This window comes from Coturnix japonica, chromosome 2 (genome assembly GCF_001577835.2).
Source record: "Coturnix japonica isolate 7356 chromosome 2, Coturnix japonica 2.1, whole genome shotgun sequence".
NCBI lineage: Eukaryota > Metazoa > Chordata > Aves > Galliformes > Phasianidae > Coturnix > Coturnix japonica.
Genome location: NC_029517.1, coordinates 66,836,513 through 66,858,736, shown reverse-complemented (window position 1 = coordinate 66,858,736; position 22,224 = coordinate 66,836,513). Strand labels below are relative to the sequence as shown.

Genomic DNA, 22,224 nt, shown 5'->3' with positions numbered 1-22,224 from the left:
ACACATGGCATACAGGGTGGCTGATGTATGACTTGAAGTAACTTTTGACACAGATCCATTAAAGAAGGTGTGAGCAACACAACCACTCAAGTACGTGGCATATTTGATGCCTCCCGCTAGGGCAGGAATCAGAACTCCCCGCTGTGCCGTGCTTCACCAATGACACTCACTGTTTCTCTCTGTACTGGTTTTATTTGAGTTTGAAAATGAGAGTATGTTCAGTTTGTTGCTGTGTCAATATTAAGTATATATTTATTGTTTTTCAGACATACATACATATATATAAATGCTATATATATATATATATATATATAAAATGTCAGCGCATGGACATATGTACAGTAGATATTTTAAAGAGCTATTTATCAAGAAAAGTAAGTGTTATAAGTCAACAGAGTTTATATTTTATATATTATGTAGATAGCAAAAAAAAAAAAAAAAAAAAGAATGAAAAAAAAAGGAAAAAAAAAGAAAAAAAGAAAAAAGACACCAAAAAAAAAGTGTTTAAATTATAGTAGGACTTTTTTTGGGGTTGGGGGGGGTGGGGTTGGAGGGACGGTCAGGGCTGGTTCCAGCATTTTAAACAGCCAAACTCCTTTGTACGGAAGCTGCCTGCTGTGCCTCTGGGCTGCAATATCTGTTTGTTTCTTCTTCTGGAAGATGATGTGCATTGTTACTTTTACATTGCTTGGGGAATGTAGTTAGTTTATTCTCAGCCAACTGGTATGTGCTGCTTAAATCATGGTTTCCTGTTGTTCTGCATATTTGCATCGATGGAATAAAAGGATCTTAACTGGCAAATAAAGGCATAAAAGGATGTGATCCCGGCTGTAATTTTTTCCCATCTATTCAGGGAGTGGGGTAATTGCTCTCACCTTCACCTGTGTTTCTCGGTCAGCCTGTAGGTTCAATATATGTGATGAATCAAGTGCAAAACAGGAGAAAGGACAAGACAGAATGGTTTTAAATGAAGACAGGGGAGGTTTAGGTTAGATATTAGGAGGAAGTTTTTCACACAGAGGGTGGTGATGCACTGGAACAGGTTGCCCGAGGAGGTTGTGGATGCCCCATCCCTGGAGGCACTTTGATCTGTTTTAATACACAGTGTTTTCTTAGACTGAAGAGAAGCACACAGAGCCAGGGAGAATTGGTGCCCAGTCAGGCTTCCAGAGCAGCATCCCAGCTGATCGATTAACCACCGAAATAAAACAAGGTCAAACTTTATGACATATTCTTAACAGTAAAACCAAGGCTGCTTCCATTCCAAAGGTTAAGACATAGAAATCTTTGGAAAACAGCACCGAGGGGAACAATTGCAATGAAAGGACACTTCAGGGATACAGTGGAATTATTATTACACGGTTCCAGCATGCAGTACTTAACTATACAGGTAAGTGCAAATGCAGCAGTGGGTATAAAAATACCACACTAATGAGGCTATAGAAATGCTAAGGTAAACCTTTTCAAATGTGGGTCAATATAGTGAGACACCATCTCCATCGCACAGCCCCCACAAGAGGCCCTCGGGAGGCTCACTAGTACTAGCTATTACATCGTGTAACACGTTTTCCCCTTGAGAATGCTCTATCTAGTGAATTCAGCACCACGAGACACGATGTAGCACCCCATCTTCGCCTTAAAATGAACTTCATGTGGTTTCATTTATCTGGAAACCAAAAACACGGCTTTTTGCTGGGCTAGTTTTTAGGCAGATCTGCTCCCTCATCTGATCCATTGTTGACAGCAATTTATGCCAGATCGCTTTAATAGCAGAATGCAAATAGAAGCCATGTTGCTTGACTGCCAGAAATGTGCTTTTTTTTTTCCCCCCCCCCACTGGATCAAAGACGGAGTTACTAACTGTAGAATAATAAGTCCGAAAGAAACAAAAAAGGGATGAATGAAGGACAACAGTTTCAAACTGTTGCAGGCTCTCCAGACCATATAGGAAGGCAATCAGAGAGCAGAAGACGGGAGCAAGACAAAACAGCAGATTCACAAGCAATGCAGGGAACAAGAATGCTCCTGGGTGCTAATGACCCATTCTCTATTCTGTGAAATTCTTAGACACATTCCAAGCATGATTTTTGGCTAAGATCGACTTGTATTCTTCTGTATCCTTCCTGTGGCACAGTTAGCACACAGCGCAGACTATTCCCACTAGGCAACTTGCTTATAACCACCCCCTTTTGGAGGTGATGAAGTCAATCACAGGGTCATGGGCCAAGTGCACCAATTAACATTGGTGCCAAGATAGTGGTGGTCCCAGGCACTTCATCTGGTGCTGTAGGTGTGGTTTAGAGTTGGTAGAATTGCTGGATGTTGGTATTACTAAACTACTGTGTTAAAAAATGAGACTACTTATGTCCCAGGGTGAGATAGTACAGTTACAAGCTGTGCTGAGCCGCTTCAGCACAATGCGTTTTGATTGAAATGGACTATTTTACCATTCACTCTTCTGAGCCTTCTGCTTGCAGTTCCAAAACAACAGAATCAAGTTGCAGTGGGACAGCCTGCCTTTCTGGCTTCAGAAACTTGTGGCTAGGAATGATTTCTGTTAGCACTACAGGAGGAACAGGGCCTCCGTGGAGAAGGGACTGAGTCACTTGCTGATTAGACAAAGCTATCCACCCACATTTGGCAAATGTCTGTGCTGCTTCACGCGTTTGAAGTGCCTTGTAAACATGAACAAGTCCCCGCAGAAGGAGCTGTGTGATCATCTCAGTTTGGCAGCTGGCAAGGTAGAGGCAGAGGAGAAGCTGGTGAGCTCATTCTCTGACTAACGTCGCTTTTCTCTCAATTACCCGGTGTTGTTTTCTTCTGAATTAGACATTCCCTCCCCCAGTAGCTGCACCCATCTATAGAAACATCACTGTCAGAGGACCCTCTGAATGCCCAAGTTCTCATTCTAGACAGAGTACGACTTTAGGTCCGTATGAAATTCCTGCCTGCTTAGAAACAGTCTCGAAAAGAACAGTATTTTTAAAACACATAAGAAATGCAGTTTTGGTGGGATTTTCTCCTTTTATGGACTGACTGGTCTGAACTGATCAGGCACTAAAAAAAGATCTGGAAGGGCTGAAATTGCAGCCTGCAGCTTTAAAACACATGTTGTGATCTTTGTTTTCATGGCAGGAGCTTGGTGGCTTTACAAAGGAGACACGTACCATTCATTACCTTCACCTTGTCTTTTGAAGAACCAGAGAAGAAATGGTGCGCCATGTTGTTCGAGGCCACACAGAGCACATCCATGACATCCAGATATTAAATCCCGCCGCTTTAATTTCTAGTTCAATTTAAATAGTTCTTAAGCCCAATATAATCTCATTCATTGTAATTAATATAATTAGTCATATGTAATTAATGTCTAATAACCTGCTGCCGTTTGTGAATGCCAAATGAGCTCATGTTGTCGGCACAGCCTAAGTTCATATTCATTGGTTTAGGAAAGCGCTAGCAACACCAAAGCCAGTGCCAACAGCTTTATTTAAGTGACTGCATTTTGTCTAACCTTATCTACAGAGGGGAAAATGAGAGACACTGCACTCTCCTAGCACTGATTTTAAAACCAAGCTTATAAAATTAGCAGCAATCTATGCGCTCACTGGGAAATCACTAAAATCATTAGTTGGCTTGGAACAGTCCAAGTCACTCCGCAATTCTGTTGTGCATTGCAAGGAAGGATGTTAGAGGACTGTGTTTGCCTGCACCCTGTGGTTCACACTGCTCTATTTGGCAAAGATTTCTTGTCTAAAATGAACCTTTATGGAAAATTCCTTTTATTTCCTGATGGCAACTTCTCAGCGCTAACAGCGGCAAATCATCACCTGGAGAGGCAGATGGCAATCATCCTACTGCAGTTTGGGAGTTTATGGGGTAAACCGCTTTGTGTTTTTACAGCTTTCCATTATTCTGTAGGACAACAACCAGGCAGCGGGATATTGGCATTACTTTTAATGACTCTGGGAACATGGACCTAGATGGCCAGTAGAGAAAACCGTGATCAGGAGAGAGGTGGAGACTACTTTGTCCTATCACAAAACAAACATCACCCAGACGTTCTCGTTTAACAGCTTGTCTTCATGCATTAAAACAAGCCCGGAAACCATGACTGATATAATTTAGAGTAATTAATTAGTTGCTGCTCAATCCTTTAAACAAATGCACTAACAAAGCCCTCTGAGCTCCACCGAGATCAAAAGCCAGCTTGTGCACAAGGCTGGCCCTCCCCCTTAGTAGGCAGTCCTTTTGAAAGGAGACGATTATGTGACAAATTATTCTTTGGGGGTACAACTGCTGGCTGTGCTGCACGGCTTTGGTGAGATCTGAGCCTTTCACCCCTCATTAGTGATCCAGAGAAGACACTGGTTTAGCTTCTTCCTGTTGAGCCTAGGGCAGATACTTGCAATAAGGCAACAGGATTTATTCCATCTCTAGTCATACACAGTGAAATCAAATACCGCTATACGCATGACCTCTTGATTACGACTCTCAAGGCCTATCACTTAATTTTCCCAACATCTGTCTAAACTGACCAACACTTTCCCCCCCCCATCATCTCATTGTCACATCTCAAATGAAGAGCAACAAAGCAGAAGAAAGATGATTTGAGGCTGTTTATTGTCACGTGGTAACCCAAACGTGCCGTGCATGCTGACATTGCAAAGCATGTTTTTGGGACTAGTTAAAAACTCACAACATTTTCAGTCGAAAACATCAGTTACGTCCCTTTAACTCAGCTACCAGTCAGACTGGTAGAAGAAGAATCAGGGCGTGCACAATTGTGTATCTGATGTTAAGTAACAAATCCAAGTTATGTCTGGAATCCAGAAGGCATCCTAAACAATTACTAACACTCTTAAATAAATTCATTTACTACTGGAGCAAGGAAATGTGTTTTGCTGCTTTCTTAGTAATTGTCTTGCACCTCCCTTATGTGTCTGCAGACAAAAGCGTGTCACCTCTGCAATTCTCTCATCCCCTATGAGAAATGAGAAAACAGAGAAATAGGACATATGTGCACTCATCGTTCCAAGTTCAGCCACTCATCACGGTGTTTTCAGCCCCGTGGGCCTTTTCCTTGCTGCCATTCGAGGATAGGAAATCATGATTACAGAGTCAGAGTTTGGTCTGCTTGGAGACAGACCTGGTTACTGTGCTGCCATGCTGAAATGAAAGGCTAAACTCCCTTTTGCTGCCAGAGAGTTTCATGATATTTTTATTACCCTAGAGTGCTATTGTTTTTTCTGTCTCGCTCCAACAAGAGATTAAGTTGGGAACATTTATAGGTCTGACATGCATGCTTTCTCTCAGGTAGAATGTAAACAGAAAATGATGTTGTTTTGGCCAGGAAATGGGGCCAAACTTTTCTTGATCTGTTGATGTTCATGATGAAAATGTAACATGAATGTATGAGTAAACTGTCCTTTCCATTAGCACAGTTCTACTCCACTAACACAGCCCTATTAACCAGCTGTTCACGCTTCTGAAGAAACAAGGTTTGCTTCCAGTGATTATCTGTAATTCCACTGATAGATCAGTCATACATGAGAGAACAAAGCCCAGCACACTCCCCAAGAGCTGTAACATCCAGCAGCACACCACTCCCACGTCATTAGTTCAGCTTTAATAGCAAAAGCATTGATTTCCAAGAACCACGGGCACAATACAGTGCATACTTGGAGAGAAAAAAGCCACAAAAGTATTAGCACTGCCCATTTATTTCCTAGCAATCGACACACAGTGAGCGGGATCATGATTTAGTGGGACATATTAGTGATAGATGGACGGTTGGACTGGTTGATCTTGGAGGTCTGTTTCCAACCTTGGAACCATCGGTATCTGCCCCCCATTCTCGTGATTCCTGTCAGTTCCAATAGCTCCAAAGAGCCATCTAGCGATGGAAGACAAAAAAAGCCCAAACCCCCACAGATGGCACCAGGCTGCCACCTACTGCTGCTGCTGCCTAAGTACTTCAATGAGCTCATCTGTAAAGGCCTTGCGCTGGCTTTCCGACCTGGGCTCAACAAAAAGACAGTCTGTTCTGCAGCATTTAAATACATGGGTCAGGGTATGGGTCAGGGTACAGGATAAAGAGAGGGACGCCCTGTCCGCCTGAGAACGGGCCGCTTCACATTGCGATGGTTCAGCCTGGAGAAGGGGCTCAACGGAGATCTCAGCGCTCCCTGAAAGGAGGTTGTGGCGAGGCGGGGGTCAGCATTTTCTTTCGGCTAATAGCGATACGACGAATGGCCTTAAGATGTGCAAGGTGAGGCTCAGGATGAGTCTATTAGTATTAGTATTACTGTGGGTGCGGCACTGAGGAGCCCATCCCCTGAGAGGGCGGTGCTTGCACATGCGCCTTGAGGAGCCCGTCCGGCTGCAGTAGGTGCTGTGGGGTTGTGGGTTGGGGTCTGTTGTCGATCCGAATCGCCTTCTCCTTCCCGAGCCCCTTCCCTTTGCCAGGCACTCGGCCTCAGCTCGGTTTCAGCTCGGCTGTTGGCCCTGGTCGCCCGGTTTCCGTGAGCCCCGCCTCCTTTCTGCTGGGCCTCCGTGCTCCTCAGCCTGTCCATGTCCCTGCATGCTTTATGGTTTCTTTGATCCTAGAAGGCACTGAAAGCAGACGTAATTTGAAAACAGCAATATAAACCCACATGTTCACTAGGCCTAGTGGATGCACAGGCTTGTGTCTGGTTATTTGTTGCAAAACCGTGGTCTTTGTCAATGTCTGCAAGTGCCTTGTTCCTCTTGTGTGTATTGGTGTATCAGGGAGCAGATTAGTTTAACAAGAGTTCTAGTCATAATTCACCTGCTGCTTCACCACATTTTCTGCCAGTGTTGCTGCTGTCGCTGTGCTTGAAGGTTAAAGGTCTGTGTGACCCTTTGGATTAAAAATTAGAACCCTGTTATATATACAAGCCTGCAAAGGAGAACTGAGATTTGATATTTAAAAGGTGAAACACTAGGAAAGATGTGGTACTCACTGCAGCACTTTACTGTTGTTTCCAGTATAGGGATGAGACGGTTATGCCTCTCTAGTACTGGAAGGATAAACTCAAAGCTGTGTCTAATAGCAACGTGAACATTTAATTCACATCTGCAGCTTAAGAAGACAGCTCAGTATATTGCCTTATTCTTTCCTGTCACCTCTGTGCTACTGAGGCCAACATCAGCTGGCCTTGTCTCTGCTTGCCTCATCTGGTGAGTATGGAAACTGATGGTTTTGTAACTTCTCTGCATAACAGCTGTATGCAGTTTGGGTTTCTGTACCCTTGATTTTGTAACTCACCAGAGGAATTACTGTTTATCTCCTAATAAAGGTATCGGTCATGGCTGATGACTCTCAAAGAAACTTCCGCTCGGTCTATTATGAAAAAGTGGGGTTTCGTGGAGTTGAAGAAAAGAAGTCGTTGGAAATTTTGTTAAAAGATGACCGATTGGGCAAGTTGATTTCCATGTTTCCTCTATTACTTCGGTGATTTGGCATCAGGCAGAGGGGAGAGTCATACATGGTGTATTGCTGCTGTGCTTAGTGCGTGCTGGAGTTTTACACCCTCCTTTTCCATCCTTCCTCTCTCATTTCTCAGTACAGGCAGTCCCTTGAGTTTCAAGGATTTGAGAACCTGATTTTTAAAACATATCAGCCATCTGCATGCTTGGTGGGGCTGGTTTGTTCGTTTAATTCTTTCACTCCCTAAGCTCAAGAAACTAAAAGTTTTCTTTTTTCCATCTGAAAACATATCGTCTCATGCTGTTAATTCCATCTAACTTCTCAACAGTGATGGTTTTGCTATTGATGGGGGTGTTCGAGGAGTGCCATGTCTTCAATAGAATGGAAAGATAGATGTCCCTAATAGCTTGAGATAGCAACACAGTTTACAAAATGCTTATAAAAGTGGGAGGTTCATCCTGGTGAGACATGGGGTGGCTTTTGCTGTACTGTAAATCAAGTGTTTGTCATATTTAGGTCAGCGGGGACTCAAAACTCTTAATCTATTATAACTTCTTTATTTTAATTTTTTATTCCACTACAGATATTGAGAAGCTTTGCACCTTCAGTCAGAGGTTCCCTCTCCCATCCATGTATCGTATACTGGTGTGGAAGGTTCTTTTAGGTATGAAACAACATCTGTGATTCTCTGTAGAAATGAGTATGTAGAATGCCCCCTGCCCCCCCACCTTCACCTCTAATTAATAGCATGGATTCTGTACTGTTTTCTACTGATACATATGTAGCCTACTTTTATATTCACTGAGGATGCACAGTAGTAGTTACAAAACTATAGTAGGAATTGAAGTTAGGAAAATTCTTTGGAACTAGAGTTTGGAGGCTTTTTCTCTGTATAGATGCTTTTTCTTTTCTTTATTACTATTATTTCTTTATTCGTTTTAGGAATTATTCCTCCTCACCATAAATCTCATGCTTTGGTGATGAACTACCGAAAGGAGCAGTACTGGGATATCCACCATGCTCTTCATGTAATCCGTTTTATCGATGACTCTACCCCACAGGTAGAAGTTTTCCTCCGCATACATCAACTGGAATCAGGGAAATTGCCTCGAAACTTGGCTTATCCTTTGGTAAGTTCCCATTCTAATAGTATTTAAGTCATAGAATCACAGGGTTATAAAGGATCACTTAGTCCAACCACTCGCCTATCATCATTACTACCCTCTAAACTACTAAACCATAGCTCACAGCACCTCATTTAAATCATTTTAAAATAATCTGTTTTAAAATCCAGATATTAATACTCTGCCTTCCTTCTTCTGTTAGCCTGAGCTGATCTGGGTCTGCCACATAATACATGCACTCTCTAGTTTACAGTATGCTCACATGTGGGTAAGCAGATCTGTATTTTGTGTCTGTAGTGTGATGATAAGAAGTATGTGGGCTTCATATATAAACCTCTGTAACAGAAGAGGTGATGAGAGGAACCATGGACTTTCTGAAGCAGACATTAACCTTATATTTTATGTTCAGTTTCTATGCTCACTCAAGCCCAGCTTTATTACCCTTCATCTATAAAGTATATCTATAGAATAGATAGTTCAGCTCTGTCCTGTGTGCAGTTATGCCTGTAACTGTGTTTTAGGCATCCTGATACTTCTTGTCTGATCTTTTATTCTGGAAAAAATAAGATAATGTGCCCATCACACACTTCTAGACTTCTGTTGTGAGGAATAAGATTCTCATCATCTGGAAAAGTTGCTTATTTGTTCCTGGGAAGGTGTTTTATCTCAAACCAAATAAATAAGATGAAGGTAGGGATATAGCTCATGGCTGTCACCATAATGCAGCTGTTTCCCAGTGCTTTATTTCACAGAATCACAGAAAAATCAAGGTTGGATCTAGAAGATCATCCAGGCCAACCATTACCAGCTAAATCATATCCCTCTACCAGCTTCTACCAGCTTCCCAGCTAAATCATATCCCTCAACACAACATCCAAACATCCATTTATAAATACATCAGGACAGCTGGCATCTCTATGTGCTTAGATTCCATTCTCTTTTTGCAAAGAGCAGGGAAAAGGAATGTACAAATAATTTAAGTTGTACAACCTAATTCTACTGTGTAGTTAGTTCATTTCTCACTTTGTTTTCTAGGAACCAGAAGATGAAGTGTTTCTTGCAATTGCTAAGGCAATGGAGGAAATGGTGGAGGATCCTATAGAATGCTATTGGCTTGTCAGTTGCTTTGTGAATCAGCTTAACAGCAAGCACAGAGATTCATTGCAACAACTAGTAAGGATAAAATCCTCTAGTGTGTGTGTGATTAAATTGCTGAACACTCTGGTGTTCAGTAATTTAAGGAACCTGGGGCTGTTTATTTAGTGAGTTTGTTTAATGAGTTAATTCCAGAAATCAACAATACTTGTATTTTGGAACACCATTATTTTAGTTAAAATAATGCAAATTCATTGTTTCAAAGTGTGTCTCTATGCTTACGGGATTTTGAAGGTACTTCTTGTTTTTCAGTGTTCTGTAAGTATGGACAGCTCTGATGGGAATTACCTGAATTCTTGCTCTTCCTTTCTCAGCCCAAAGTCCTGGAGCAGTATTTGAACATTGAAGATAGCAGGCTTCTGATGCATCTGAAGGCATGTGCTGCACTGAGCAAGCTCCCTTATGATCTTTGGTTTAAGAAGTGTTTTGCAGGCTGTTTACCTGAGTCCAGTTTACAGAGGCAAGATGTTTTTTATTTCCTTCTGTTTGTAAGTCCATAGTAGTTTCAAATTGTTGTTACCACGTGCATTTTACCTGTTGTGGAGTTACGGAGTTAGCTTTATTGCTGAGTTGGAAATGATGCAATTTTGTTTCATTCCACTTGTTACTGATACGAATTGAGCTGTTTGTGATCACTTCTAGCCTTGAAATTTAACAAGGAAGGAGTTGAATACAGCAATTTATTCTGTTAGGCACTTCTCACCTCCTGGGGTTTAAAACTTACTTGTTTTAGCTACAGAATCTGAGCATTGGAACTTCTGATGGCACAACAGTTCTATTTCCAACAATTTGTATGACAACATGATAGATGTGCACTTTGCCTCTGCCAGTTGAGGTTTCTAAATTATTCAGTTGTAATCAAAATGGCCATATTTGCGAAGGAAATAACATACTTTGTGGGCAACGTGTGACAGATGAACTTAATTAATGCTTGGAGATTCAGTTTGGATTGGAATCTGAAAGCCCGAATGCTTATCTGAAATGCGTCCAAATGGCAGTATTAGAACTGCTGAGAACTGAAAACAGCTCCCCAGTTCTCCTGCAAGTTTTACTTAATTTTTCAAGTGACAGCTGATTCGAGCTTGGTGTTTTATGATTTAATTTAACTTCAGATTTAATACTGTATTTCTTAGAGTGGTTGCTTGCTTTGTCTAAGTTGTAGCTCTCTCTGCCAGGCGGCGAAACTGAAATTTCACCCTTCTTTTCTAAGATGTACAAGATTTGTGTACGCTGTACATCATGGTGAGCTCCAGGTTGAAGTGCAGGTTCTTCCAAGAGAAAAGGTCGTGCCAAAATTGAATTGTCTTTTGAAGAAACACACCTGCAGATCCAAGTTTATACTTGGGCTGTAGGAGATGTTTTCCAGTTACTATATCCAGAGTTTATAGAGAATGGAGTGTGATCTCTGTTTCCCATAGTTATGTTTGAAAGGAGAAACGCTTCTCACACGTATGTGGATGGATTAAAGAAAGGTAATCTTCAGAAAGTCTTTCCAACACGGCTCTTAAGTGTGAGGAACTGAAAATATTGCAGGAAAATTAAGGCTGCCATCTGACAGATGGTCTCACACCGGTTTTGGATAATCTTTCATCCTATGTCTGTTGAGTTGGGCCTGAAATAGAGCTGCTGGATGAAGGGTGGTTTCAAATTGTTGCAGGCTGTTTTAGTACTGTGGATCTCTTTCAGTACTTGAAGAGGTTCTGTTGCTAAAGAGCGTGCATTCTGTGAAGGCTTGGTCTTCCAGTTTCCTTATAACTGTAAGGTCCAGGCCTAGCTCTTATAGGTGGTAGGAGTGCTGTCTAGTTCTGAGAGTCTGTGCACAGTGGAATGAGTTACAAAACATACATTTGGTACAAGGAACAATTATTTAACATTATGAACTGTATCTTGCTGATATATTTATATCTTCTAGAGAAATGACTTGGAATATTTAGCTGCTTGAGGTGATTGAAGGTGTCATTCTTCTGAATGTTCACAGAATGACCCGGGTTGGAAGGGACCTCAAGGATCATGAAGCTCCAACCCCCTGCCTGGCAGGGCCACCAAATTTACACATTTACTAGATCAGGTTGCCCAGGGCCCCATCCAACCTGGCCTTGAACGTCTCCAGCATGGGGCATCCACAACCTCCCTGGGCAGCCTGTTCCAGGACCTCACCACTCTCCTAGTAAAGAACTTAGTCAGTAATCTGACTATTTGAAGAATCTCATGATTAAGCACACTAGCAAATTGTTTCCTTTTTTTGCACTAGGAAAAATCCTCACTCTTACCATACTGTGGAATAGCTGTCACAGTTCAGGCTGTTAAGACACGATTTGCTTTTTGCACACTTGAGCTTGTAACCAGTTCCATTTCTAAAGAAGGACACACCATATTAATACATTTGCTTGCCATCACTCAGTACAGATTGGGTAACTAATAAAATGTCATTTATTGACTGTGACCTGAATAATTCAATATACTTGTTGCTAGTCAGAAAAACAATCTGGAAAGGATAATTGTACAAATAGTGTCCTAGCCAGATACATAAGCAGATAAGGACTACAGTAATGCTTAGTGATTCCTTTTTCATATCTTTTTCTAGAGTTTGGGACAAAGTAATTAGTGGATCCTGCAAAATCCTCGTTTTTGTTGCTTTGGAGATATTGTTAACCTTTAAAATGAAGATAATCGCACTGACAACTGCAGAAAAGATCACCCAGTTTTTGGAAAACGTGAGTTACGTTCTGTGCTGTGCAATTACCTCACATGGCCCATAAAAATGGCTTTTGGCCTCAGTCATTTGTTGCTTTAAATATACCATAAGAAGGGATGAGAGGAGTGGTTTCTGTCAGGAGTGTGAATAGAATGAAATGACTGTAGGCTCTGGGTAATGTTTTATTTATGTTTGTGCCGATTTGTTGGCATTCCTTGTGATGATAAAGGTCTTTTTTTTCCTGTGAAAATAAGCATGGATTAAATTGGATTTATTTTTCCAGAACCTCTTACCAGGTCTGGTGTCTTGCACTCCTTTCATTCCTTTTCTGGGCATGAACCTGTAGGCTCATGGCATGCTTTTTATTATAGCATTGGGATCTTAAACCTAGCCCTGAACTTTCCCTTTGTGGGATGACGTGAGTGTGACAACAGACTTGTAGAATCCTCATGTTACCTAGGGCAGCTGAATTGGATGTTATTATGGTCACGGATGAGTACTGACAAGGCATCTGAACTCAATCTTTTGTAGATTCCTCAAGAGAACACTGACGCTATTGTCAGCAAAGCTGTAGATCTGTGGCGCACACACTGTGGGACTCCAGCACACTCGGCCTGAGGACTTTCCCCACTTATGACAGCTTGGAAGAAAAGGCATTTAAAAAGTTTCCTCATACTGTTCTTCCCTCTTTGTGGTATAACCTTCTTCATTTCCTCTCCAATGCAGAGATGCTATTAAAGCATTTCATGGCATATCAATGTGTAAATATTTTTCAATAAATATGGATGGAGTGATAATACCGAGTGATGATATGATTCTGCCTGGTGCATTTTAATCCATCCAACTGCAGTTTTCTGATTGCACAGTGTGTTCTAAGGCTTTTGGGGAAGTAAATCTTAACTCCCGCGGCAAGGTAAGTAGGCTGACTTGTAGAAGATACTTCTGTATGCCGGCTTATACTTGATAGAACTAGATTTTACTTGGAGATGTTTTTAAGGTGAACTTGTTGCATCTTTTAGTTTTCTCCCCACAAGGACAGTGAAGCAGCGGACATAGCTCATAGCAACTGTACAGTTCTCACCTTTGGGAGATTTCCAAGTTCTAACTGGTCACATTCCTGAGCAATCAGGTCTTATTCCTTAGCTGCCCTTGCTTTGAGAAGAAGCTTGGGTGGGAGATGTACTGAGGTCCTTTCCAGCCTGATTTATCCTCTGATCTGTCCTGTACTGAAGTGTAACTTTAGGCAAGTGTGGAAGGAATCAGTGAAAGAGGTAATTATAATTCAGAATTACAGACAACTAATAAAAAACACCACTGTGCGTGACTCAGGGACTACGCAAATATTTTTTATTTACTGCATTTGTTTGTTGTGGCTTGAAGTTTTATGCCTCTTTGGTTTAGTCTTCAAAATGTTTGATACGGAAATGTAATTTATGATGCGGGTAAAAGCAGAGAGTGATTGACCACAGATACAGGTTGCTGGAGAACTAATCCTTTACAAGTGTGAAATTACATTTCTACACCTCATATAGGCCACAGAATCATATATGCTTAGTTATTTGACTCAGAGGTGCTTACTATGCCAAGTACATTTGCTACTCCTCAAAGAGTGCATTTAGCTTGCACTCAGGGCTGACTTCAGATGCTCTAGACATTTAAATCTGCTTTAAACTAGGTCAGGTTTTTCCCTTCCCACAGGTTAGCTGAGGAGCTGAGCTCATGTTACAGGTAAGAACCTGGTGAGATGATCCGTGTCAGATTCAGAGATGCTGCCCTTAATACTCCCTAAATGCCCGAGTCCACCCCATTCAGAAAAAGCTTGTTTGTGTGTGCTTTGATAGCCACTACTGTGTCTGCTTTGTAGTATAGTGTAATCCATTCAGCTCACTTCAAAACGGAGATTGTTTCTCTAGAGTAGGTGTGAAAGATGAATAATGTGGTTAGGGAAGAGTGTGTGTGTTCTGTGAATAACAGCACTTCTTTCTGTACCATTCAGTGCACAAATGTTCCCAATAATCAGCAGTGGTACAGTCAGAGATGCTTATTTGAACATTTTTCCCCTAGGCTGCACAGCTTACAAAAGGTAAGTTATGTATTCATTATTCAAGCCTTTACAGTGCAGATTACTTAAAAAACAACAACCAAGCACTGATGACATGGAAGGTGTTTAGCAGTTTCAGTGCTGAAAGGGAATCAATAACTCATATTCTGTGAAGAGAGAAGCCCTGAATCAAGATTAGAAGTGCCACTCAGTGTTACTGCTTTCAGACTAGTCAGAGCGTATTCCTCCAACCACTATCGGACTGAAGGCTGTGAACTTTTTGCTTTTAATTTAGAGAAGCCTTCTCAGTCAATGGGCAGACCCCGGAGCTGCTCTGACAGGACAGACAAAGATCCATTGTCACAGAATCACAGACTGGCTGAGGTTGGACAGGACTGCAGCAGGGTGTGATTTAGTGGAGGATTGTTAGAGTAGTATGGATAGGTTGTGATTGGATTTGATGATCTGTAAGGTCTTTTCCAACCTGAGTAATTCTATCATTCTATGCAAGGAAATAGCAGGACTGCTTCTATAACCAAATGCATTTTTTATTCTGGGCTATGCTGAAGAAGGGGAGCTCTCCAGAGAATAAATAATGGCTCATCTCCATGCTGCTTTCACTGATCTTAGCAGATGTTTGTGTATATCTTAATCTGCAGCTTTTACTTTGGATCTGTGAGGCATACAGCTCACCTCTCATTAGACCAGGTTGCTCAAAGCCCCATCTAGCCTGGCCTTGAGTGCTTCCAGAGGAGGGACATCCACAACGTCTCTGGGCAACCTGTTCCAGTGCATCACCACCCTCACAGTAAAGAATTTATTTCTAATATGTACTCAAAATGATGAGTAACTTGAACGCTAGTGATGCATTTGAAAACATAAGAACTGGAGGAGAGCGTGGTGTTAAGTGTCTGATGACAACTCAGAGGTTGGTGAAGTAACAGTGATGTATCTGAGGGCAGGAGATGAGTTGGTAAAAACTGGGTTCTTGTAGTTGCATGAGGGATGTCTTCACAATGTAGTTACCTTTACAAGATAAAGTTATACAGGCCTGAGTGCCCTGGTGGTGCTTAGGTTTGTTGTTACTGGCTGGAAATCCCTATCCTGCAAAAAATCATTACTGTTCTGTGTGCTGTCCTGTCTCACCTTGCACTGGACAGGGCAAGTTGGTATCAAATAAGGGGTTTCACAAAAGCCAGTCCAAAAATCTCTTGAGTTTTCCCAGCTGAGCAGTGCATTGAAATGCTCTCTGTTAGGCAGGCTTTTGTACAAGAGCCTGGGGGAATGGAGTTGCTCCTCTTTCATATGCTAATTGTTAATCCAGGTTGTAGGTGGAGACATGGAGCAGAATCTGCCTGGTTACGTGTCCTGTCCAGTGTTGTCTACTGCCTGGAGAGCAGTTTGCTTCCCTGCAGTGGTCTACATTAGGGGAGGTGGAAACACTCCTCACCTTGAGCTGCAATTCCTGCACCTCACAGCCTGAAGATGTCCAAGTTCCTCTTTGTTATGGGCTGACTCTCACCATCCAAATGAGGGGTCACAGACTGGCTCTCCTTCCCGACCTTGCTGTCGGGTGTTTCTGTGGCCCTACCACCAGCAGGCACGTTTCTCAAAGTGGTTTGAAGTAGCTGATAAATACGAGCTGGTTCCTAGCGGCTGTGTTTGATAGAGAGTTAATTCTTTCTCAACCATCCTCTTGGTTTCCTGCCTGCAGGTGGCATTAGATAGCAATTTGATTGCGGGTAATGAGTGGACTTCACCGAACGCACTTAACCTCATTCCATCTCTTCTGCCACGCAGGGAGCAGGGGACCTGCTGCCTTCAACTGTGCCAGTCATTAGGACAGTGGGAGAAAACACACAGACATCCGAATGCTTTTCTTTTTCAATGAATTTTTTTGTAAGAAACTGCATACATCGGGGACAAACAATAATTTAAATAGCATGCAGCTTCAGTATGTACAAAAACTCGGACATAGAGATCCAGCTTAATTATTATTTTTTTTTTTCCTAGTTATTTACATCGTTTTCATACAGCCATAATCTGTTAAATTACAATACTGGAAGAGCACATGATTGACAGCCACCACACTCACTCCTATACAAAGACGAACTATATACATACACTTGGATATCAACTGGTAAATGCAAATGGTGCAGGAGTAACTGGGACACATGGGGAAAGCAGGTCGTGTGCCCGTCACCTCCTCTTTGCTTACAGAAGTTGTTCCAAGCTCAAGCAGGCTGAACACCTGGGAAAAATCACTTGTCCCCTTTTGTATCCTTCCTGATTTTTATCAGCGTAGGCATCTGCCATGACTATACAAAGTGATGTTATTTGCAGGCACGTTAGGGAGCCCCTGTCCACGTGTAACTATGGGTTTTCCATCTTGCCCTTTTTTTCCTGTGTGAGTGCAAGCGTTAATGTAACTACACAGGCTGAAGTGCTCCCACTCTGTTGGTCTGTGGTGTTTTCACTGTACAGATGGCACTGCAAAATTAGTGGACGTTGGGTTTGGTGGCCAGTTGTGGTGGTGATGAAGTGCTGTGGTTTTACATGTAAACCTTAGGCTGAAATGTATTTGTGGAATGGGCTCACTACCAACCTTCAGTTGACATAAAATTGTTAATAAAAATCTATTATTTTTTCCTCCTTTTTCAGTAACGTCTAGAGTGTGCACCTGGAATTGTCTACACACAAAAGGTGTTCTGAGCTCCATCCCAGGGAGCCTGGAGCCTAAAACTATTTCAGCATGCAGGTACTTAACCAATGGAGCCTAAGGGGGAGAAGGGCCACAACATTGACCTTCCCCATTGATCCTGAGTCCATCGCCAGGTCCCTGTAGTCTACGCCTGGCAAGAATGTGAGTGGGAACACAGTGAATGCCAACATTGTGCTACCTTGCCATTGCTTTCTTCCAAATTGCAGAGCTTTCATCTACAAGTTCTGCAGTTGCTGTTTCCATTCTTTCTTCCTTCCTGCTCAGTTTCCAGCTCATCCTTCCATGGGCTGTAGGACACGTCTTGTTACTTTATACATTTTAAGCGAGAATAACCCACAACTCAGCAGATAGATAATATAAAAAACAACTTGACTCTTGTATATTACATCCATTATCAGCCCTGGAATACCAGTTTCTGTCCTGTGTTGACTTTTTCCATTCTCTAAATGAGATGTAGTTTCTTTATTGCTACTGTTTGTCTCTTTCTAATATGAATGAGGATGACTGGTGGTAACTGAGTCTTCAGCAGGAACACAGTCTTTATTTCCTTCATGTATAATCCAGCTTGTTGGAGGATGGGGGAATCAGGACTACTTTTTCCCTCTCCTAGCAGAATCACAGCTGTGGTAGAGATGGCTTTCACAGATGAGAAAACTGAGTGCTCAAGAAAACAGGTTCAAACAATGGACTAGCTTCTCCCTGGCCTATTTGCCTACTGAGTACCACTAAGTGCAAATGGAGTCTGAACATTGTTTGGGCAGGCTGAGTGCAACTCCACGGGCTGTGTGCAGGTTCTTTTGCACCAGAGGAATGAAACTGAGGCCTGAGATGAGGCAGGAGTGTTTGGCATAATAAGGTATTGGCCAGAAAGTGTTCATGCAATAGAGAGGCCTCTTGGCCCACAATCAGAGGGATAGATAGATAGATAAATAGATATTGGAGGACAGAAACGGGGAGGAAAGAAGAAAAGAGAGCAGAAATAACAATACTTTAGTTAAACTCTGGCCTCTCTATTCAAATCCTCTAAGCCATAATGAAAGCAAAAAGGTGCCCTGAAGTAATAATCTGTAACTTACAGTAGTGTTGCTGTTGTGCTTTAGATCACTGACCCAAAACACCATAATAGCTTCTTGCGAGAGCTAGAAAGGACTCATAGGCAACATCTGCCCATGGTTACTGGCATTGCACTAGTTAAGGACTTGAATCTGAAAGGTGTTGGCCTACATCCAGAAAAGCACTTACTTAAATGTGTTCAGCTTCAATGAAGACTGCGAGACCTAGTCTGGATTTCAGTGAGACTGTCTGCATGCTTGTTTAGCATTAAGCATGCACTCAAGTAGGCAGGTAAACCAGGCCCAGAGCATCCAGCTCTCTGAGCCCCACTGGGTCAGTTCATGTGTTAAACCTCTATGGTAGAATTAAATAAGAACACAGCGGCATGCTCCTGGATTTCTGTCCTTATGCTTCAGCTGCACAGACCAGTGAGGAGTCCCTTCCATCCATACCAATGCAACAGCCTTCCTTTGTTAAGCGAGTTAACACACCATCATGCTTTTCTCACTATACATTAGGATCAGTTCTTTATGCCTGATACAGGGAGGATAGCTGTCCCCAATCAACCTTCAGTTCTCCCATGGTGTTCCCTCTTCAGCACCGCTGGCAATCCCAGCCCTTCTTCCTGCTGGAGGTGTGTCGGCCCTCACACAATCATGAGGCTTGAGCATAAAAACAAGCTACAGACTGAGAGAATACCATTCAGTGACCACGTAGGGAGTCCTTTTTTCCTCTTGGGAGCCAACCATTGCCATAAGCTTCTCCAGGGTAGGCAAGCAGGCAGCTTCAAGTCAGACGATGGTTGCAGATGAAGAGGAATTCTGCTCCTTCCCTGCCCTCATAAGGTGCTCGCAGACAGAAAGGAGTGTTTGGTATAAGGAGGTGCTTTAGTGCCATAGGCGCAGGTCTGCTGGAGACTTCACCCAGGCCCATGGTTCCCCAGACACCATCCCAGTGCTCTCTCATGTTGACGACAGGGGCTTGTCAGGGTGAGGGGTACCTGAAGACGAACTAATGGATGCCCCACCAGCTGGGCTCAAACACGTATGGCAAATCCACATGCCAGGAAAGTCTTACATGTAAATGCTGCGTCTTGGCACGATTCCCACCAGGGGTATTTTCTGTAATCGAAGCTTGAGCCAGCAGGTCTGATGATGCTGCAGTACCCATCACATGTACATACAATTTCTTTTATATTTTTAAATATTCATCTACTTTTTTTTTTCTTTTTCTTTTCTTTTTTCTTAAGAAAGGCAGTTCATAAGATTTACATTGTACATAACAGGGAAGTGAATAATACCAGCACTTATGGTTCCTTTTTGTTATGTTTTGAAGACAGCATAGTAGTCAGGTAGAATTTAACTGCTACGGTCTGTGAAACCTAAAATGCAAGGGAAGGGGAGGAAAAAAAGAGAGAGAGAGAGGAGGAGTAAGGTAATATTTTCACATATATGGTGCACATCTAATAAAAAGAAATGAGACCTAATTGCTACAAATTAGTGACAACATTATGCAGCTGGATTCCTGCAGTACTGACATCACCATGCTGGCATTGGGGGAATCAGAACAGACTTGGGAACTTCCTTGGTTCTCACCGGACCTATACTTGCTATATTTGTGACTCTCTTCTCAGTCAACATAAAGATGTTAAAAGTGCAGGTTTTCAAATGGAATGTATAGAGTTGCAATCACACATTCAGTTCAGACAGAAATGTAATTACATCCCTTTACCAAACTTCTATAAGCCCTCTATTACCAGAGAAACATCCCTTGCTTCACAACCATGCCTTACTCGTGTCACTGCTCTATGGCACCACATACTGTTGTAAGTAACTGTTCCCCTTCTGCATGGCCAGTGCAAGATGCAGATGACAGTACTGAGATTTGCACTCATTCATCCTTTTCTATGTACTCACTCTAGGAAAGTTCCCCATCCTTCTGCTCTTCAATGCTATTTACTCTTAATAGCAGCTGAACTGACACCAGAGCACAATGATTTAAAACAAAAGGTTACACAGCAAATGGCACATGCCTGCGTACGGCCACGTTAATAGGGCAGCACAAGTTCATCAGCGTGTTTCTTTGACAGCCTGCAATACTAAGTGGGGTCACGAGTTCATGGCGTGCTTGAGAAATGGTTGCTGTTTTTTATTGTTTTTGGAAAAACAACGGTATTCATTACTACCCTTAAAAGAATGAACTTACCTTGTTAGATGCCTACTTAGTTCATGAACTTCCATTTCAGAGCTTTTAAATTCATTAAGCTCTTTACGAATGGCTGCCTGCAAAGGACAAATAAGCCCATGATGTATAAATGGCAGAGATCAAAACAAGCTCGCTTTGTTCTCAAAACATTATATTGGAAGTGAAGCAAATAACATTATGAGAGAGAAAAAACAACAGCACGTGAAAAGGAAAAGAGATAAATGTTCTAAATTGCACAAAGTGAAGAAATAAATGCTTCTGTAGGATGGATCAATTTGAAAATGCAGACGATGCTGATACAAAGCCAATTTGGGTTTATTATATAAGCACTTCCATACACAACACCCAAATTAGCATAAGTACGAGACAAAACCACGCACCAGAGCTTCTCAAACCCTGTGCTCTGTTTCAGAACTGGACTGTGAGTAAACTCGGTGTTGGTAGATCTCACCAGAATTCCATCTGAGATGTCTCTCCCCTTTATGCAGTCCTAAATTCCCTCTGGTGAAGCCACCTGACCTAGCTGAGCTTACTCAAGAGGGAAAGGGGCTGACCTGGCTCCCTGCCCTTGTTTCTTCGTCAGGCCATGCTCCTCTGCCCTCACCCACCATTCTGACCCAGCTGTTTCACCTCCCAAACCTATCCCAACTAACCCTAAGTGGTTGGATCAACTTCAGCAGGAGAACCTGATACCTTCAGCTTCTGTATTTGGCCCGCAGGGGAAAACAATGGGAAGGGGAATAGTGAACACGAAAAAGAAAGGTTGACTTTGAGGGACTCAGCTTCTTGGAGGAGAGGGCTCTCAGCAAAAACAGCTCTAGCCCTGCACTGCAGGCTTATGATAGCACTGTGTGATAGCACACAAGTGGGCCCCTCCATGGGCATATGAAATAGATGTGCCAGTGTGGCCAAGTGCTCCCATAAGCTCAAGGTGTGTGCCGCTGCCAGGAGCATCAGTGGCTGGAAACAGCCACTCCAGTTACAGGTGCTTGTGGCTGTCAAAAAATGTTTTCTTGATTAAGTAAGTCTAAACAAGTATAAAGAACTCAAGCCCCAAACAGGGCTTCCACAGCAGCTGCTGATCTGATCACCACTGATCTCTGCCTGGACAAGGCCTACAAGACCTGGTATGATCTACACAAAAAGCCTCTTGTGCTCTTCCTACGCAGCTTTGTTGGTTTGTTTGGTTTTTTATTAACTTCAGAAATGTTTGTTAGGCTCAGCCACTGCCTATCAGAGCAGAGAGATGATACGCAGCAGCTCAAGGGTCTCTACCTTTAGCAAACCCATTTGCTGCTCAAGTGACTGTGAAGGAGGTTGCATGGGCTGCTACCTTCCACAGGGTTTGAAATCTATCACCTTCTGCATCTCTCAGCTGCTGGGGAGATATAAAAGTGCTCTTCTTCCTCCAGCAGTCAAACTTAGTAAAGTTCCCCATGTCCAGAACACAGACAAAGACTTACTGAGAAACAGAAAAGCCCACTTCTAAAATCTACTTTTGCAATAAATTTAGTCTGTGCTGACCAATGGAGGCAGTTATTGAACCAGAACTTTTGGAAGAAAATAATCTGTTATTGGATGTTGTAGCTTTGTCAGGTTCTGTTGCATTGATTACAATTTGGCTATTCTGCCCCCTCTTCAACCCCACAACAGAGGATAGTGGTAAGGGAAAAGAAGGTGACCCACACCTTCCATCCCACACAGAGATCTTTCAAAGACAGAAGAACTGCTTGGAAACTTATTCCTTCCCTCACCTACTGGGAGAATGCAGCTCCCAAT

At 42.5% G+C, this 22,224-nt stretch overlaps 2 protein-coding genes across 15 annotated transcripts in view; one reads left to right on the top strand and one right to left on the bottom strand.

The window, feature by feature from the left end:
• Nucleotides 1-6,306: 6,306 nt before the first annotated feature.
• On the top strand, nucleotides 6,307-13,223 carry TBC1D7 (TBC1 domain family member 7). Of its 4 annotated transcripts, none has more exons than XM_015854719.2 (9): nucleotides 6,308-6,388; nucleotides 7,009-7,200; nucleotides 7,320-7,440; nucleotides 8,034-8,114; nucleotides 8,393-8,580; nucleotides 9,610-9,747; nucleotides 10,044-10,189; nucleotides 12,314-12,443; nucleotides 12,956-13,223. In XM_015854719.2, exons 3-9 carry the CDS (start codon nucleotides 7,329-7,331, stop codon nucleotides 13,040-13,042), a joined length of 882 nt encoding a protein of 293 aa, XP_015710205.1. In that variant the 5' UTR covers nucleotides 6,308-6,388; nucleotides 7,009-7,200; nucleotides 7,320-7,328; the 3' UTR covers nucleotides 13,043-13,223. The 4 variants fall into 4 exon arrangements, with proteins under 4 accessions (XP_015710207.1, XP_015710205.1, XP_015710206.1 ...); XM_015854720.2 differs by having other exon boundaries at nucleotides 6,366-6,384; XM_032442502.1 differs by having other exon boundaries at nucleotides 6,366-6,388; nucleotides 7,014-7,200.
• Nucleotides 13,224-16,446: 3,223 nt separating this feature from the next.
• PHACTR1 (phosphatase and actin regulator 1) overlaps nucleotides 16,447-22,224 on the bottom strand; it is a 259,864-nt gene continuing 254,086 nt past the window's right edge. For all 11 annotated transcript variants that reach the window (XM_015854710.2, XM_015854712.1, XM_015854709.2 and 8 more), the window contains 2 exons: nucleotides 20,446-20,522; nucleotides 16,447-19,621 (listed from right to left, as the gene is read on the bottom strand). In XM_015854710.2, the coding sequence (XP_015710196.1) occupies nucleotides 19,606-19,621; nucleotides 20,446-20,522 (93 nt within the window). In that variant the 3' untranslated portion in view covers nucleotides 16,447-19,605. The remainder of the gene's footprint in view (nucleotides 19,622-20,445; nucleotides 20,523-22,224) is intronic.